This window comes from Meleagris gallopavo, chromosome 1 (genome assembly GCF_905368555.1).
Source record: "Meleagris gallopavo chromosome 1, MGAL_WU_HG_1.1, whole genome shotgun sequence".
NCBI lineage: Eukaryota > Metazoa > Chordata > Aves > Galliformes > Phasianidae > Meleagris > Meleagris gallopavo.
The window spans coordinates 190452267-190470710 of NC_139404.1; the positions used below are offsets into that span (position 1 = coordinate 190452267).

The 18444-nt window shown below is 48.6% G+C and overlaps 3 protein-coding genes across 3 annotated transcripts; 2 read left to right on the forward strand and 1 right to left on the reverse strand.

Moving 5' to 3' along the window:
- Positions 1–137: 137 nt before the first annotated feature.
- Positions 138–11112, forward strand: ALG8 (ALG8 alpha-1,3-glucosyltransferase). The gene is made up of 13 exons (XM_085216478.1): positions 138–290; positions 801–879; positions 2184–2377; positions 3911–4020; positions 4660–4727; positions 5287–5413; positions 6020–6123; positions 6223–6343; positions 6655–6794; positions 7581–7720; positions 8107–8204; positions 9142–9214; positions 10495–11112. Exons 1-13 carry the CDS (start codon positions 184–186, stop codon positions 10724–10726), a joined length of 1593 nt encoding a protein of 530 aa, XP_085072604.1. The 5' UTR covers positions 138–183; the 3' UTR covers positions 10727–11112.
- Positions 11113–11589: 477 nt separating this feature from the next.
- NDUFC2 (NADH:ubiquinone oxidoreductase subunit C2) lies at positions 11590–15475 on the forward strand. Its single transcript, XM_085216479.1, has 3 exons — positions 11590–11805; positions 14704–14847; positions 15308–15475. The coding sequence occupies exons 1-3, from the start codon at positions 11667–11669 to the stop codon at positions 15355–15357; spliced, it is 333 nt and encodes a 110-aa protein (XP_085072605.1). The 5' UTR covers positions 11590–11666; the 3' UTR covers positions 15358–15475.
- Positions 15476–17199: 1724 nt separating this feature from the next.
- LOC146545838 (thyroid hormone-inducible hepatic protein-like) lies at positions 17200–18264 on the reverse strand. The gene has a single exon (XM_085216480.1). The coding sequence runs from the start codon at positions 17900–17902 to the stop codon at positions 17495–17497; it is 408 nt and encodes a 135-aa protein (XP_085072606.1). The 5' UTR covers positions 17903–18264; the 3' UTR covers positions 17200–17494.
- Between the last annotated feature and the right edge of the window lie 180 nt (positions 18265–18444).

Consider the following 18444-nt stretch of genomic DNA (forward strand, 5'->3'; position numbering starts at 1 on the left):
GCCAAACTCCACAGAGCTCCCACACCACACAGACGCCTCCTCCCACCCCACACGCAGCTCCGGCGCAACGCCGTATCAGAGGCAGGCGCCGGCGTGACGTCGCTACTGCGCATGCGCACTCAGCGCCGAGGCGGGGCCGCGCGCTTCAAACCTTGAGGGCGGGCTGCGCCGCCGGTACTGCGCATGCGTGGGCAATCTGTGAGGCGCGTAATGGCGGCGGGCGGCTGGAGCTGGTTCCGCGCCTTGGCGCTCGGCGTCTCCTTTCTCAAGTGCCTCCTCATCCCCACGTAGTAAGGATCTGCTAGGGGCTGGGGAGCAGCGGCACGGCCTCTCAGCTTTTCCCATGGGTGGGGATGGCGCGGAGTGTGTGGGGGGGGGAGCGGGGAGCGGTCTTCGTTTCTCTCAGGGCTTTGGTTGCTGAGCTGTTGTGGTGCCGTCTCCTCGTCCTCTTGCACGTATAAAAGGGCTTTGCTTTTGGGTCTGAAGGTGCTTACAGCCCGTTCCTTCTGGATGCTTTTCAGGGTCTTGAAGTATGCTGAAGCAGTTACGCTTTTCAGTTATTAAAAAGAACCTAGCTTTTTCCCTCAGAAAAATTACATTTGCTTTAAAAGAAGCCACTAAAACCCCAGGATATTAGCATTAATTGTAAGAAAAGCCTGAGCTATGAGTCACTTTGCTCTGCAGTTACCTGTATGTGTCCTTGGTACAGGTCCTGTGTGACTGCTCAGGCTTGGTTTTACTGCTGTGTTCTGAAGTGTTTCTCCTTTAAGTGTATATGTGTCTCTTAATCTCTTCTGTAGTCATTCCACAGACTTTGAAGTGCACCGGAACTGGCTGGCCATTACGCACAACTTGCCTCTATCTCGTTGGTACTATGAAGTAAGTTTGGGGGTTAAGTTTGGTTCTTTGGCTTGGTGTTCTTAGCTGTACATAAGGTATAGATGTGTTGGTTATGTCAGTCTGATGCTAGAGGAGAAAACCCTTTCTTTTCAGAAGGTGTGAAGGTCACTTTAAAAGTAACGCTTCTTATTTGAATCATAGAGTGGGATGGGTTGGAAGGGACTCTAAAGATCATCGAGCTCCATCTCCCAGCTCTGGGCTGGTTGTCACCCACCGGCTCAGGCTGCCCATGCTCCATCCAGTGTAGCCTTTGGAACCTCCAGGAACGGAGTACCTGTGGAAACTACAACAGATTTTAAAAAGCACAGTACTGCTGTCTGATAGAGCAAATTGTCAGCTGTAAAACACTGCTTTTCAACATAATCACCACCATTAGCTATGCATCTTTGTCACTGATGAACAAGAGGAAATACTACTTTTTTCTGAAAGAGTGGAATGGGCTGCCCGGGGAGGTGGTGGAGTCACCAATCCTGGAGGTGTACAAGGAACATCTGGATTTTGTGTTGAGGGATATGGTTTAGTGAGAACTGTTGGTGATAGGTGGATGGTTGGACTGGATGATCTTGAAGACCTTTTCCAATCTTGGTGTTTCTGTGATTCTGTGAAGAGCCTTTGTGCCGTGCTTGTAAGAAATCTGCACCTGTGGAGGTGACATGCTGTTTCTCAGCTGCTATTTTGGTATTGTTGCTAGGAAAAGGTTGCACGTGCAGTCCGACTTTATCTGTGTGGTCTCTATAAACATTCAGCAAGCACTGATGAATGGCAGTGGGTGCATTTTTTTTTCCCACGTGGAGGAATTCAGTGACACTCCTTTGCTGCAGGTGCCATTTTATCAGGCTGCTCCTCTACTGCCATACCACCAACATCCACCTCTAATGTCACGGGCCATAAAGTAGAAGGGTTAGATTGTGAGCAAAGATGTAACAAGATTGTGCTGGTGATTCCTCTGTTTGTAGGCAAAAAAAATGTTGATCTTTTTGAATACTGGCACTATTCCAAGTTGAGGTTTAAGGAGCAGGTGATTCTATATGAGTTAGAGATTATCAAAATAATGTTTAACCTTCTGCCAATAGAAAGGTGTCCTATTTCTCTATCAGTAGTACAGCAGAACAGCTGAAGTCATGTCTGGCACTGTACAGCTGGCTACTTTGTTGTGAAGTAGCCTCTGTTAAGTGGAGACTACTGAGATTGAATGATCAACTGATTTGTTGTGATCAACCGTACTTGAGAGACTGCAAGCAGCCTAAGTTGTATTAAATTGGTTAATTTCATTTTGTCTTTAGGCAACTTCGGAATGGACCCTGGATTATCCACCTTTTTTTGCTTGGTTTGAATATGCATTGTCACATGTTGCCAAGTACTTTGATCCTAAGATGTTGGTTATTGAAAATCTGAATTACACCAGTCCTGCAACCATCTTCTTCCAAAGATTTTCTGTCATCTTCACAGATGTTCTCTTCATATATGCAGTTCGTGAGTAAGTCTTAATGTTCTAATTTTAGGGACAGTGGGCAGTCTCTTACATTGTTGAGTAATAACTACATTACTTGTACATAGAAGCTTGTTTAAAAAAAAAAAAAAGCCAACAGCAAAGCTGCTTTAGCTTTGAAGGAGAAATATGGAGCCTGCTGCTCAATGCAAGATAGCATTGCCAAGAAGAACAAAAGTTACAACTGTACATGTGATTTTATTTATTTATTTATTTTATCTTTTTACATATTAAGGTATCAGCAGCCTTTTCACACACTCTTGATATTTTGTTTCTGTCAGTGGGGTTGCTTTGCAGGTGTTATGGATCCACTTGGGTAAGCTTGACTTCTTATTTCCTATTATTGCTCTGCTCTTCAGGAGTAGAGACATGAAAGAAAATTGTGATGAAGTGCCAGTATGATCAAAGATTCTAAGTCACTCCTGTGGTTTTGGTATCTAGATGATAAACCAATTATTCCAAGTGTAACTTAACAAAATTAGGATTATATTTTTAGCATGCCTTGCCTTTGCAAGAGAGAAGAATGGTGCTACCAAAAGCAACGCAGCATAAATCATAGAATGGCTTTGGTTGGAAGGGACCTCAAGGATCATCAAGCTCCAACCCCCCCCGCCCCAGCACAGGAGGGCCTTCTTCAACCTCCACATTTAATACCAGACCAGGCTGCCCAGAGCCCCATCCAACCTGGCCTTGAACACCTCCAGGGATGGACAGGGCATCCACAACCTCTCTGGGCAGCTGTTCCAGCACCTCACCACTCTCTCTCTAAAGAACTTCCCCCTGACATCCAACCTAAATCCTCACTCTTTCAACTTCACTCACTCTTTCCCCTTGTCCTGCAGTTAACTACTCATTCCAAGAGTTGACTCCCCTCCTGTTTGTAGGCTCCCTTTAGGTATTGAAAGGCTGCAATGAGGTCACCCCACAGCCTTTTCTTCTCCAGGCTGAACAAGCCCAGCTCCTTCAGGCTGTCTTCATAGGGGAGGTGCTCCAGCCCTCTAATAACCTTTGTGGCCCTCCTCTGGATGCTCTCCAACAGCTCCCAAATTGATCACAATGGTTTTTAATCTAATCTAACCTTAGCTTCCACACATTCTGACCATATGACTTCATATGAGAAATTGTAAGATATTTTTGACCAGCAGGCTGCCAGTATTGGTGAGAGAGGGAGGGCTAAAGATCAAAAGCGATGACTTGAAATGCAGTATACTTTTAGTTCCAAAATTGACAGCGAACAGTGATAGCTGTAGTGGTGTTATTGAAGATGAGGCTTGAGCCCGTGACAGAGTTACTTAATGAGCTTTAACATGTGGAAGTTGCTACAGCAGCTTCTGAATATTAATTCTGTTTTCCTACTCAACTGTATTCGTGGCACTCCTCTTGCTGAGTTTAGCAAGAAGTCTATCATTGCCTTCCATCCAAATAAGATTTATTTAAATGCAGTTTTTAGCTTCAAAAAAGCAACAAGGTTTTCATTTCTTGTTTCAAGGAAGACTTCTGTTTTTTTTTGTTATTGTTCAGATGCTGCAGATGTGTGAATGGGAAGCGAGCTGCAAAGGATATTCTGGAAAAACCAACCTTTATTCTTGCTGTTCTGCTCTTGTGGAACTTTGGGTTGTTAATTGTGGATCGTATCCTTCCAAACCAGTTATTTGTGTTGGTGGTCTTTTTATTTTAACTCATGAAAAAGCCATAAGTATGATTATTATGGAGCTGATCAATGTTGTGTGGGAGGTATCAAGGTGTTTTCAACCTTGGATATAAAAATAACTGTAAAAAGTCCAATTGCTGTTGGTCGGTTTGGACGTAATGTTCATTGATCTAGCTAAAGAGAGAGTAGGAAAAAGCAGCAGTCGTTCCTTGGGGGCAGGACTAGTTCTGTCTTTGCCTGTCCTTGTCTGAGTTGCGTGCTTACAGGTGACATGTGATAAGGAGGACTACAATCTCCATCCATTAATCACTGTGAGGCAAAAACTAATATTTAAAAATTCAGAAAGTGGAGAATTAACCTTTTGTTTGTTTTGTAATGTATGTTTCATGTTATATGCAGTCGAATTACTTTGTTTCCTTGCACTCCAATAGCATTCTAAGTTTAGTAGACCTTGTGTACTTAGTTAAGATTAAGAATGGCTTTGTCTCTACATGGAGTGTATTAAAGGCTGCTTTCTTGTTTTAAGCTCCATTTTATTTTGATTATATGTTTGAGCCTGTCCAGAAGACTGATAGTTGTGGAGAAAGCTTCCTTTATTCCCTTCCTGACTCAAGTTCAGACATTCACTTTCAGTACAATGGCTTTCTGTTTGGCCTGATGCTTCTCTCTGTTGCCCGACTGTGTCAGGTAAACTTAAATTGCTCTTTGTTTTGTTCTGGTTTTTTAATTACTATTATTTTTGCATATTTCTTTTAAGTACATCAGTTGATCTCTTTTAGTTTCAGTGGGAGTAGCCCATGGGGGTGGCTCAGAGTTGGGTGTCTAATTATTTCTTGAGTCTCAGGGTAAGAGGAGAACCTGAATATCACTGCAGCTACTTACTGATGCTGCAGCATTTCAGTTTGCTGTGAGAAAGCTGATTTCTGTTACACCTGAGCAACATGACGTGGCTTTCTGCCATCTCATCTTCAAATCACCAGTTCTTAGAAAACACATCTGAAGCTGCAAGGTAGTGAGGCCTATCTCAGTATCATCTGACAATATAGTTTCCTTGTCTGCACTGGTTATGCAAAACAATATAGGTTGTAATTTGAAGGAAAACTCCATTTGTTTGTATGCTTTTGATAAATCTTGAGGGGTATGCTCTCTAGGAGTATGCTAGGGAACTATTTAAAGTTAGTATGCAGGGAGAACAAGTAGAAAAGCGTGCGTTTTTGGTTTTCTTCTGTTATTCTTCTTCCTTTAGAGGAGATATCTGGAAGGTGCTCTTCTTTTTGCTGTTCTTCTGCATTTCAAACACATCTACTTGTATGTGGCCCCAGCATATGGCATTTATTTGCTGCGCTCCTATTGTTTTACTGCAAGTAATGCAGGTAAGGTTGGGTTTTGCACTCACTTTTTTGGGCATTGTGTTTGGTGAGATATGAGGAAGGTGGAAGACTTGCTGGTGCTATTGGAACAGGATGGCTGTGGGCCAGATGAAGATTCTTATGGGGAACAGAGTTGGGAATCTTTCCATTGGGTTCCTTTCCATTTGTTTTAGAAGTAAAAAGAGTTTTATATTCCTCACATGAAACAAAGAAGGTACCTTTCTTCAAAGGGGAAAAACAAAAGGCTATATAATGTAGGAGCTGCCATGTGGAAAAAGTAAACAGGCATAGGTTATTGAAGAACACAAGCCTCCTTTTAACCCAAACAGGCAGAAAATACAATGCTTGATGATTGCCCTCTCTGTGCTTAAATTTAGAACAAACTAAAAGCACTACTGGCTTCTTCTCTTCTCACCTCTATGAAAATGCTATACAAATTGCTTTGCATACCTTGAATTAACTAAAGAGTCAAGGATACAATTGAATATACTGATATTAAGGGCTTTGTACTTGTAGTTAGTGCTAGCAGGTCACTGACAGTGTGGGGTGTTTTGTCTGCCTCTCCACCTGCTACAATAACTGCATGCACAATCTGTTTGCTTCTTGTAGATGGATCTGTGAAGTGGAGGAGTTTCAGCTTTCTTCGTATAACCCTTCTGGGATTGATTGTCTGTCTTGTTTCTGCCCTTTCATTGGGCCCCTTCATAGTATTGGTAATAACCCACCTGCTATTCACCCATACTGTTAGAAAAATGTATAAAAATGTGAACTATGTCTCATTTATTTTCTTCTATTCTTTTACTTTCCTGTAGGGCCAGCTGCCTCAAGTGATTTCACGCCTCTTTCCTTTCAAGCGAGGCCTCTGCCATGCTTATTGGGCCCCTAACTTCTGGGCTTTGTACAGTGCTGTGGATAAAGCACTCACAGTTGTTGGTACAGTATGCAAATCTTGCTACTTGGTGCTTCTTTGAAGGTTGAGCTCGCTGAATTTTAGTCCTCCTTCCCCATGCAGGTAGCAGATTACGTTTTCAGTTTGCCTGAAATCAGCTGATGATCCATGTAACTCATTCCATGTCATGTTTCCAATGAGAGATCTGCAATCAGTCTTCCCTCTTATCTTTTTTAGAAGAAAACAATCTTATCCATATACTTCAATCCTGTTCTACAGAACAGTTTGGCTTTAGTTCAGTTCTACAGCTGCTTTGTTTTTTTTTATTATTAATCAATTTGTACTTTGTTTTCAGGCTTGAAGTATAACTTTCTCGATCCCACAAAAATTCCTAAAGCCTCAATGACAGGAGGGCTGGTTCAAGAATTTCAGCATACTGTCCTTCCTTCTGTGACTCCACTGGCAACGTTAATCTGTACTTTCATATCGATATTGGTAAGAAGAAATAATGGCTTTGGAAATGCGTTATGTCCCCAGTGGTTTTTGTTTGACTTAACGTGCACTTCACATAAATTTTCATTGCAGGGCAAAAACACATTTCATTAAATTATTGATAATAAATTATTAGGGTAAATATGAAGTTAATATCTTTTTTATATGCAAAACAATATTATTCAAGTATGATAAATATGACTATGGGTAAGATTATGATCTATGGCTCTAGAACAGTTAAGAGATCAAAGGCAGGTTTGCACTCTGCATGTTGTGTGATAGAAGGCAGCTGAAGTAGGATTTGAGCAGAGATAATGATGGAGTGCTGTGGGCAGCTTGCTGTGTTCCTGACAGCGTGACCTACATGTCATGTAAAGAACATCCCTCATGCAGGGAAAGAGTTGAAGGTTCAATGAGTAGTGACCTGCCTACCGAGTTTTCAACTATAATGGAAATATGTATGAGCCTTTAACTGGAATGCTTTGTTTCAACACTAGTGGGCAGTAACCTCTATATCAAGAGCTTAACAGCCTAGGCTCAAAAGTGATGGTGGAGCTGCCTGTGTGATTGGAGTTTTTATCAATATATGGCATGAGGGGAAAAAGCACGCTGATGTTGTTCAAGTTCTACATCCAGAAACTGCATCAAAGTAGATTCTGTTCCTCCAGTACTGTATGATGCTTGTGCCATATAATCACAGTTGTGTAATATTGAAAAGCTTTTGGACAATGGCTTGCATTCAGAATTGCAAAACTTCACTGAAGTCCTGTTTTTGCCTGTTGTTTCTAGCCCTCTGTTTTCTGTCTTTGGTTTAAACCTCAAGGGCCCAGAGGCTTTCTTCAGTGCCTTGTTCTTTGTGCATTGAGCTCCTTCATGTTTGGCTGGCACGTGCATGAAAAAGCAATACTCCTTGCTATTCTGCCTTTAAGGTAAGTGAGTTCCCTGTGTGGTAGTTGGCCAAACTGAACCTGCTGCCACTTGCTGAGGAATCCTCAAAAGAGGATCCTAACCAGCGCCAGTTTTGATATGTGAAAGCACAATTGGAAAATATTGTTACTTGTGTGCACAACTCTATTGCAATACTGAAAATACTGGGGAAAGGAAGATAAGGGTTTTCTGTGGTGAGGTTTCCTTGCTGACTTTTCTTCTGCATTTTTGTGAGGCTAGCTGGCTTGGAAGCAAGAGGTTTGAATCTGGGAGGACTGGGGTGCTATGGAGCTCGATGTGACCCATTCTTAAGTCTCTTCTGTGACTTGTGTAGCATTTTGCTGAATTTACTGAAAGACTGGGTAACATAAATTCTTGTCAATTTTAGCTTGCTGTCTGTTCAGAGAGCGAAGGATGCTGGCATCTACTTGATTCTAACAACCACAGGGCATTTCTCACTTTTTCCATTGCTGTTCACAGCACCAGGTAAAGTGTCTTCCTTGGATTATTTTGTTATAAGCTGAAAATTGCAGGAGATTGTGTGTCTTAAAAAGATAAACAACACTGCAGAAGAGCCCTAAGCTCCAGAATTGAAGTGGAGATGGGAAATCGTAGCCAATATTTGTTATCCCTCACTATGTTACATTTGGAGAAACTTCCCTTTGCCTAACACAGCCATGCCAAGCAAAAGTAACAAAGACAATTGGAGACTGCAAACCTGGTGGGCTGTTTTCCAGCTGACTTTTCCAGCTGACTATTGCTTAGTGCTATCAATTAAATAAATTAAAATTCCTGCAGCAGCATCAGTTAAATCAGTATGTGTGGGGATAGACTTGTTCTTGTAAATAGATGCTGTTCCAACCTTCTTCGCCCTGCCTTTGATTAATCAGATGTGCTAAGGTTTAAGTGAAACAAGCAGAGCTATGACAGCAGTGTAACCACTAGTATAATGATTGGCTGTAGATCTGAGTTCAAATCCAGGTGCTCTCCTTTTGGCCAGGTAATGCTGTTTATTTGCAGTAGAGAGGCTGTTGCATTGAGACATTAGAAACTTCCTTTGCACTCTCTATTAACTAACAGTTGTCCAGTGCACAGCCTGGATAGCAGTGACTCGTCTGTTTGAAACCTGCCAGTAATTCTGTAAATTTTGCCAGTAAAACTTGTTTGCGTTGCTGCCATATGATGTAATTCTAATTGTGTTCAGTATGCATTCATTGTGTTGTAATGCTTGGCATGTTCTTCAGTAAGTATATATGCCTATCTTTTTGTGTCCTAAGCTATAAATCGTTTTGCTCAGCTTGGATAGAATAATTTATATGGGCAACACAAGCTTGAATACTAGCACTTCAGGATGCTGCAGTGTATGTGGCACAAGCTTGTTAGAATTTATTTTGAGCATATATTGTGTTCTTTTGTATTTCAGAACTTCCAATTAAAATACTGCTTATGCTGCTGTTCAGTGTTTATAGCTTCTCTTCACTGAAATCGCTGTACAGGTAATAAAAACAGACTTCATTTTGAAACAAAGAATGAAACTACTTCTATTAGGGAAACAGTGTCGTAACAGGAGACAATCAGCACAGCAAGCTGATGCTGAAGAGTTAAATTTAAGTGTTACAGTGATGTCTCCTTTCTCAGGAGGAAAGGCTTAAGATAGGACTTCTATAGAACATCCTTGTGGTGTTCGAACAGACAGCCATCCAGTTGCTCTCAGATGGTAAATCCCAGCCTCCTCACATGTGCATAAAGGTACAACAACAATCTTTATTAGGATTTAATTCTGTGTTAGAGTGCTTACCAGAGTGTCAGTAGTTAAAAATACTGCCGTGCTTAAGCAGTGGTGTTCAGTACTTCCATGTTTATAAGGGGCAGGTTACGAATAGCATACTCCTACAACCTGTAATTTGGTTGTGGACTGTCTGAATTGTCCAGTGTGTTCATGGGACACTGATCTGCTTTCTGCCCACTCAATCAAATACAGTGCTTCTCATTATGAATCCTGTAGCCATCACGTTCCTGTTTCCTGAACTTTTCATGGCAAAACCAAGTTGTAATGAAGGATCTGTTGGAAATGCCAGAAATCTGCATTCACTACATCAGTCACCTGCTTTTTAAAGGTCATCCATTTTCAACCAGGCTGCATTTTTTTTTTTTCCCCCCTTACTACTGTGGAATCCACTAATTCCTTCTCAAGTGCTTCAGTTCCTCTTGAGGCTTTTGCAAATTTCTTGTTCCTAACTTTGCAAAAAAAAAAAAAAAAAAAAAATTCCTTCTAGAAGAAAACAAATGTAGCTTGTAAACTACTTGCAGTCCAAGAGCAACCAGTGTCCAGAGACACATTCATACTTGTTACAGAAGGCTTGTGGGGAGGGGGCAGTGGTCATGACAAAAACTGATGCCTCCAGTGTTTAGATCTAAAGAACTGCTGTAGAACAGGTATGTGTAGGAAGAACAGAAATCTGTTTGGTTCTTAGGTGTGAGGTAAAGTAAAGCAGCTGCTGAGATTTTTTATTTTTTTAAACTTAAGTCCATTTCTACTGAACAAAGGCACCTTGGAAGAGGGTACAAAAACATATGATAAGGGAATTAGCTGTACTGCATGTTTTTGTACTGAAAGCTCAGAAGATGTAATTGTTACTTAAAGCCTTCCTATGAGCAAGTGGGTGACATTCTCTGTGCTGGTTATGTGTCACCAGTCGTAGCTGGAAAGAGGAATGGTTATTTTTAGTAACAGTGAGTATTTTAACACTTTTCTTTTTTTAATCCTTTCTGACAGGAGGGAGAAGCCTCTCCTTAACTGGCTTGAAACAATCTACCTCATCCATCTGGTGCCTTTGGAAATCTTCTGTGAAATTGTATTTCCTCTGACTCCTTGGAAACTGCGGTTTCCTTTTGTCCCCCTGTTGCTGACCTCTGTTTACTGTGCTCTGGGCATCACGTACGTGTGGCTGAAACTTTATTTCTCTGTCTTATCTGAAAGAACTTCTGTTAGACAGAAGGCTGAGTAACGTCATGTTGGTGGGAGCCATCCCAGCTTATCCCTTTGAGATTATCAAGCACTGTGAGGGGTTGTCATAAGGACATGTGCTGTCTTACTGCCTGAATGTGTATTGACTCCATGAGGGAAGTTTCGTCCAACTACGATACCTCTGCTTGAAAACGCTCATCACAGTGACATAGCACAGCAAGATGCAGCATAATGCAAAGAACTTTGTATTTGTACTGACTGTGAGAGGTCCAGACTTCTGTCCTGAGCAAAACCTGCCTGAGTTTCACATTACTCTCTGTAATTTGCCATTCTATTTTTATTAAGATACAAAAGATCATTGCTATGTAGAGGTGAGCATTGTCACATCATACTGCGGAATGTGTAAATAAAAACTTGATATTTTTATTCCGAGCCTTCCTTCGTGTTTTTGGAGGGCAGCTGTAGCACTAGGCACACACTGCCTGTTTGGGAGCTTGTCCTTGATCCCTGTGGTTGCATTAGTTGCTTCATCGTCTCTTTCAGTCTTCTCGAAAAGTTTGGCTGTACCCTGATTCACTGCTGTAGGCAAGGCTACACACTGAGGCACATCTCTGAAATGAGCTGTAACAACCATTTACAGTGCAAGGCAATTGCAGAGTGCTTTGGGTTGGAAGGACCCTTATGGCCATCTCCTCTGCAGTGCACAGGGCCACCACAGCTCCATCGGTGCTCACAGCCCGTCCGCTGTGCCCTTGGGTGATCCAGGGATGGGGCACCGCCACCCCTCCGCATCTTTTGGAGCAGAAGTGTATCCTAGCACCAGCGTGCCCTTCCCCCGCTGCCATCCCTTCGTCCTGCCGCTGGTCCCCGGCAGCACGGGTGGACCCGCCCTGCTCTCAGCGGAACTCGTCTTCGGGGCTCCGCGAGCGGCGGAGCGCGGGCAGCGCCGCACCGCGCGGTCACCTCTGGGCGCCGCCGCCATGCCGTTCCTCCCGGACGAGGCCCGTTCGCTGCCGCCGCCGCCCCTCGTGAACAAGGGCTCGGTGTGGTTGGGGCTGACCGGCTGGCTGGCGGCCCTGCTGGATAACGGCTTCGCTCACCGGCCCGTCTTGAGAGCGGGTAAGGGGAGGTGGGGCTGAGCGGGGGGAGGGGAGAGCTCTGAGGTGCGGGGCTGAGGGGATCGTGAGGGGATTTGGGTGTTGGCAGGGATAGTGGCGGGTGAGGGGACTATGGGGGATATGGGATGTGCGGAGACCTGAGGTGAGGGGCTGAGAGGGTGATGAGACTGTGAGGGGATATTGGGGGAAGGTGAGGAGATTTGGGGGGATATAGGGCACTGTGAGGGATGTGGGGTGTGGAGAGTCGTGAGGTGAGGGGTTGAGGAGATCTTGAGGAGATTTGGGTTGTTAGGAGGATACTGGGGGACGTGAGGAGACTATGAGGGTATGGGATGTGGGGAGCCCTGAGGTGAGGGCTGAGGGGGCTCTGAGGGGTATTGGGAGAATGTGAGGAGATTTGGGGGGGGATTGAGGGGACTCTGAGGGATATGGGATGTGGGAGCTCCTGAGGTGAGAGGCTGGGGAACCTGTGAGGGGGTACTGAGGGGATTGAGGGCACTGTGAGGGATGTGTGGGGAGCCCTGAGGTGAGGGACTGATGGGGCTATGAGGGGACTCAGGGTGTTGGGTGGGATACTGGGGGGATTGAGGGGACTATGGGGGATATGGGCTGTGCAGAGCCCTGAGGTGAGAGGCTGAGGGGGTAGGGAGGCTGTGAGGGGATACTGGGGGAATGTGAGGAGATTTGGGAGGATATAGGGCACTGTGAGGGATTTAGGGTGTGGGGAGCCCTGAGGTGAGGGGCTGAGGGGACTCTGAGGGGTATTGGGGGAATGTGAGGAGATCTGCGGGGGGATTGAGGGGACTCTGAGGGATATGGGATGTGGGAACCCCTGAGGTGAGGGGCTAGGGGGGTGGGGAAGCTGTGAGGGGATTCTGGGGGGATTGAGGGCACTGTGAGGGATGTGGGGTGTAGGGAGCCCTGAAGTGAAGGGCTGATGGGGCTGTGAGGGGACTTGGGGTGTTGGGAGGGATACTGGGGGAATTGAAGGGACTCTGAGGGATATGCGATGTGGAGAACCCTGAGGTTAGGGGCTGAGGGGATCGTGAGGGGACTTAGGGGGGGTTGTGAGGAGACTGCAGGGATTGAGGAGACTCAGAGATATAGGGGGATCTCTGTGGGATGTGGGAGTGCCTTGGAACGGACTTAGGGATGTGGGGGGATCTGAGGAGGATTTGGGGGATTCTGAGGAGTCTCAGGGGTATGCAGGGGTTGGGGGAGTTTCTGAGGGATGAGGGAAGAACCCTGAGGTGAGGGATAAGGAGTTTGGTGGGAGGGACTCAGAGGGATGTTAGGAAGAATTGAGGGGGCTCTGAAGGATGTGGAGGGGTGGGGAGCCCTGAGATGAGGTACTTGGGAGGGAGATTTGGAGAGGACTGTAAGGGATATGGTGGGAAAAGTTTCTGAGGAATGTGGACCTTGGGAAGGGGACTCAGGAATGTGATGGGGGGAGGATTGGAGGAGATTCTGAGGGATGTGAGGGAATCTGAGAGACTAAGAGAGGAATTGGGGAGATTTGAAGTGCTCTGGGGGATATTAGAGGGGAGTTGAGGGGACTCAGAGGGATGTGGGGTGGAGGGGGAAGCCCTGAGGTGAGGGATGTGGCAGGAGGGATTTAAAGCTCTAAGGGACATGGCAGGACCTCGGTGTGGGGACTCAGGGATGTGGTGGGCATTTGGAATGGATTCTGAGGGATGTGGAGGATTCTGGGTGGACTGCAGGTTTGTCCCTCCTGTCAGAAATCCCTCTTGTGAGGGATATGGGGAGTTGGAGGGATATGAGCAGGGGGAACCCTAGGGTGAGAGATAGTGGGGATATCTGGGGGGGGCTTGGAGAGATATCGTGAGGCATTAACTGGAATTTGAGGGACTTAGAGGGGTAGAGGGCCCTGAGGTGCAGTATGGAGTGGGGCTGTATGGGGATAATTTGGGGGTTGTGATGGATGCTGGGGGGATTAAGGAGAGTCTGAGTGGCATGGAGGTGTGGGTAGCCCTGAAGTGAGGGATAATGAGAGGGGATGTGGGAGGATGCAGAGGTTTGGGGGGGGGGAATTTGGTGGATATTGGATATTGGAGGAAGCTGAGAAGACTCTGAGGGATATTGGGTGGTGAAAGCTCTGAATTAGGGGGCATGAGAAGGTGTTTAGGGGACTCGTAGATGTGGGGTGGATTTGGAGGGGATTCTGAGGGACATGGGGAATGTGGAAGGACTGAGAATTGTGGTGGGGATCTGAGGGGACTTGTGAGGGTCTGGAGGACTCAGAGACATGGGCAGTGGGGAAACTCAGGTGAGAGAGCTATTGTGGGGGATTGAGGGGATTTTAAGGGACATGGAAGGGTAGAGAACTGAGGTGAGGGATGGGGGGGAACTGAGATTCATGGGGTTGCTCAGATGGTTGTGGGAGGACTGTGGGGGGTTGTGAGGGGGGCCTAAGGTTACTGTGAGCGTTATGGGGATGGTCTGAGGGAGCTGAGAGGGATTTGGGTTTTTTTGGGAGGACTTGAAGATATGGAGGGATTGGGGGAGACTCATAGGGATGGGGGGAGCCTTGAGGTGAGGGATATGGGTATGGAATGTAGGGGGTCTGAGAGGGGTATGGGTGAGATTTGGGGATCAGAGGGATGTTGGAGAGTGGTAAGGGGACTCTGAGGGACATGGGGCGGGGGGGAAGCTTTGAGAAGTAGGATACTGGGGGGTACTCAGAGGGGGTACTAAGGTGAGGGATGGGGGGACTTAGCAGGGAGAGACTGAGGGGGATATGGTGGGGAACCCAGGAGGAGGCATTCGTGAAGTTGGGGAATTAGGTGTTTTGTGGGGAAGATTTGGGGCGCTCCACGAGGGACACGTGGGGAGAAAATGACACTTCAAATCATTGCTTTGGGATTTCTCCCTGTTGCAGGTGTTCACCGCCAGATCCTGTTTGTTACTGTGGGATGGTTTGCTGGCTATTTTCTTGTTAAACATGCTGAGTATGTCCACGCTAAACAGGACAGAGAGCTGCTTGATTATGTCAGGCGGCACCCTGAAGACTTTAAGGAGTCAGGTTGGTAACCTGTAACCAAAAGGCTTTTCCTTTGGAAGTGACAGGTCACCAGGGAGAGGTGATTCCCTCGCAGTGTGCTGAATGAGTGCTGTCCCTAATGGTGTCCTGAGTGTCTTTAGGCTGCAGTGCATGGGGATAGCAAGATGTCGTGATGAGTAAACAGAAAATAAGTAGAGCAGGTGGGAAAAGGAATAATTAAAATTGCCAGAAAGCCCAAAATGCAGCCCTAGGGAAGAGGAATTGCATACTGGGTTTATGCAGCAAGTCTGAAGTTGACTGTTGGTAGCAGGAGATGGTTGTTGGTGGCATATTAACCCTTCAAAAAGGAATAATAGTGATGACTTCAATACTGAGGTCTTTAGGAATGATCTCAAATGCCAAACAGGTCTTTTCCCAACTCCAGAATTGATCTCAAGTGTCCAATAAGGGTTTTCCCGACTCCACTTGCTGTCTTTTGCAGAAAAGAAAAGAATAGGAGAACTTCTGGAGGATTTCTATCCAGTTCGCTGATGCTTCTGCTGAGCTGTTTCTGTGCTGAGAACTCCACGGGGCTGCCCGCGGCCTTTCAGCTGCCCATGCTTGGAACCATCATTCAATCTCATTAAATAAAAGCTAATGATGAAATACAGAGTGTTTACTCTTCTGATTCACTTCTTACCTCAATTTTTAAGTGTGAAAATGGTAGATTGTACACATTTAAAATAACCCAGAAAGTGGGTATGTAGGCTCCTGCTTTTCTTTGTCATTTTTGCTGACTACTGAGCATGCTCTGGACCACACCCAGAGCCACAGTGATGCTGTGAAAGGAATTATTTGCTTTCCATAATCTCTGTATTTTGCATGCTCGTGTTCGTTCATTCTCAGTGCTTCCTATTCTTTGCCTGGTGATCAGGATCTGACGTTTCTGCTTCCTCACTTTGTGGATTCTGAATCTGCATCCTGAACTCAAAAGTTTCCAGTCACGCTGAGCATTTGCATCTCTCTGGGATTTCATTGCATGGTGCTCATCACGTCTGAAGGTGAAAGCCCTTCCAGTCCTATTTAAATGTTCAAATCTGGAAATAGAAAAGCCTGAGGAAGACACTGAAGCTGTGGTCTTGAGTACAGAAAAGTCAGCAGTGGTGTGATGGCTGTGCTGGTGCACTGCAGGAGGTGATGCAGAAAATAAAGCAAGGGAAGAATAGAGGAATGGGAGAACAGCAGCAGAGTCTTGTGCTTTGTCAGCAGTCCCAGCACGCCCATCCCCAGGAGCAGAGCAGCTCTGCTCCATCCTGCTAAGCTGCCTTTGGCTCCGGTCCTACTGGAGCTGGCCAAGCCGTGTCTCTGGTTCTGTGCCCTCGTCCCCAGCTCAGCCCACCGTGGCCTTGGCCCCATCTGTCCCCGATGCCACCACATTCCTGGGCACGCAGGGAGAGTGGTGCTGAGGAGGGGAAGTGTGTGGGGCCCTGTCCTGTCCAACACCGCCAGCCCTGGCCCTGTGGCAACTCCCAGCACCACACACGGCCTTCACGTGCCCATTGCTGGATCCTGCAGCACCATCAGGAGATGATCTGCTCCCACCTCTGCTGTGCCTGTCCCAGCCGTGTTGGCCATGTGAGGACAATGACCGCCCTGTGGCCACCTGCCTCTTATCAGCCATATCCCACCCTGGGGTGACACTTGCCTGGGGACACTGTGCCGGGCTGCCAGGGACCTCTGGTGCTCATCCCAGGTCACAGAGCGGATCTGGAACGTCTCACAGCTCTTATCAGCCATGTTCTATAGCAGTACTGAGCACTGGGATGTCTGGAGGTGACACATCTCTGGGCACCCTGAGCCTCTCCACCCCGAGCCAAAGCACAGCCCAAGGAGCCTGCAGCCCTCCTCCCTGCCACCACTGTCTTGTGATACAGGGGCTGTCCTTCAGCTCTGGGCAGGGAAAAAGGCCATCAGCCTCCTTTCCCCTCACCTCAATGGGAGCTGATGTCCCCCTATGACCCGTGGCACAGCACCACGAGGCCACCGGCACAGAGACAGCTCTGCTCCACACTGGATGCCGGTGACGCCTCATTCAGCACCTCGCTCAGGAACCGCGGAGATGCGGCACTGAGGGACGTGCTTAGTGAGCACAGCGCGGCTGGGCACGGAGCCGGGGATCCAGCACGGATCCCAGGCCGCTCCCGCCGCCCCACGACGGCCCTCGTCCGCGCCGCCCCCCCAGCTCCACTCGGGACGCGGGCAGCGCCGCTCCGTTCCCCACCCGCCGCCACCCCCAGCGGCCGCCCATCCCGCGGACCCTCGCCCCCCTCCGCGCCCCGTGCGGGCGGCTCCCGGGCGGCTCCTCGCCGGGGAAAGTATCGTGCGGACGGCGGCTACGGAGAGTTCCTTTTATTAGCAAAGAGAGGGGAGCGACGCGTGGCTCCGGGATCCAGCCCGAAGGCGCCAGCGCCGCTCGACTCCGTCCGAGCTCGGCGGGGAGTTCGAGGCCCGAGAGCGGAGCTGAGGGCGGAGCCGGGACGGCACCGCGGGACGGCACCGCGGGACGGCACCGCGGGACGGCACCGCGGGACGGCACCGCGGGACGGCACCGCGGGACGGCACCGCGGGACGGCACCGCGGGACGGCACCGCGGGACGGCACCGCCGGCTCTTCTCGTGGGGACGCGGGATCACCAGCTGGGCTGCGTGTCGCTGGGGCTGATCCGTTCCAGAATCTCGCTGTAGCGGCGCGTGAGGGCGGCGGTGTCCCTGGTGAGGTGGCTGAGGATCTGCTGCAGCCCGGCCAGGTGGTGGCACAGTCGCTGCTCCAGGCTGCCGTCCGTCCCGTCGGCTGCGGCCGCGTCGTCGTCGGCGTCGGAGTTGGAGTCGGAGTCGCCGGCGGAGCCGCGCTCGGTGACGGACGCCAAGCCTCGCTCCACCACGGGTTTGATGGCCTTGAGGAGCTGGTAGCGCTCATAGAGGTCCGCGGGGCCGCCGGCGGCTGGGTCGGCCCCGTCCTGCGGGAAGACCCCTCGCAGCAGGCTGGGGAACATCACCTCCTGCTCCATCTTCTGCGTGGCCGAGAAGTACCGCTCCATGGCCCCGTGCCTCGGCTCTCCTCGCGTCCCGCCGCTGCCCGGCTCCGCGGGGCTTTTATGCCACTCCGCTCTCGTCTCCCCGCTGCTCTCCCCGCCCCTCGCTGGGCAGCGCCGCGTCCCTGGCTCCGTGCCCCCGTCCCCGCTGGGGCTCGGGCCGCGGTGCCGGGGGGCGGAACGGCACCTTTGCCCCCGCTTGCGGCACTCTGGGGACGTCAGTGCCCGGGGGTTGAGCGACGCCGCGCCGCACCGACGGCACGGGGCTGACGGCACCGCCGGCGGACGTGCAGCTGCGTGCAAAATGCCGTTGGGCTCCTCTGGGGACGTGGGCGCCGACGGGCGTCCGGAAGAGACGGCTGCGCAGAATTGTCCCCTTGCCCGGCGCTGCGATGGCGGCTGGGAGCTGGTGACGCCGCGGCTCGGCGGCTGGGGCCGCCCGTCTGCCTTCGTCCCTCGATGGGAAGCCACAGTGCTCTGTTTTGGGAAGGGACACGGGGCCACTTGCGGATCCCCCGGGAGCTGCGGCTGCCCCAGCGGCAGCCCCG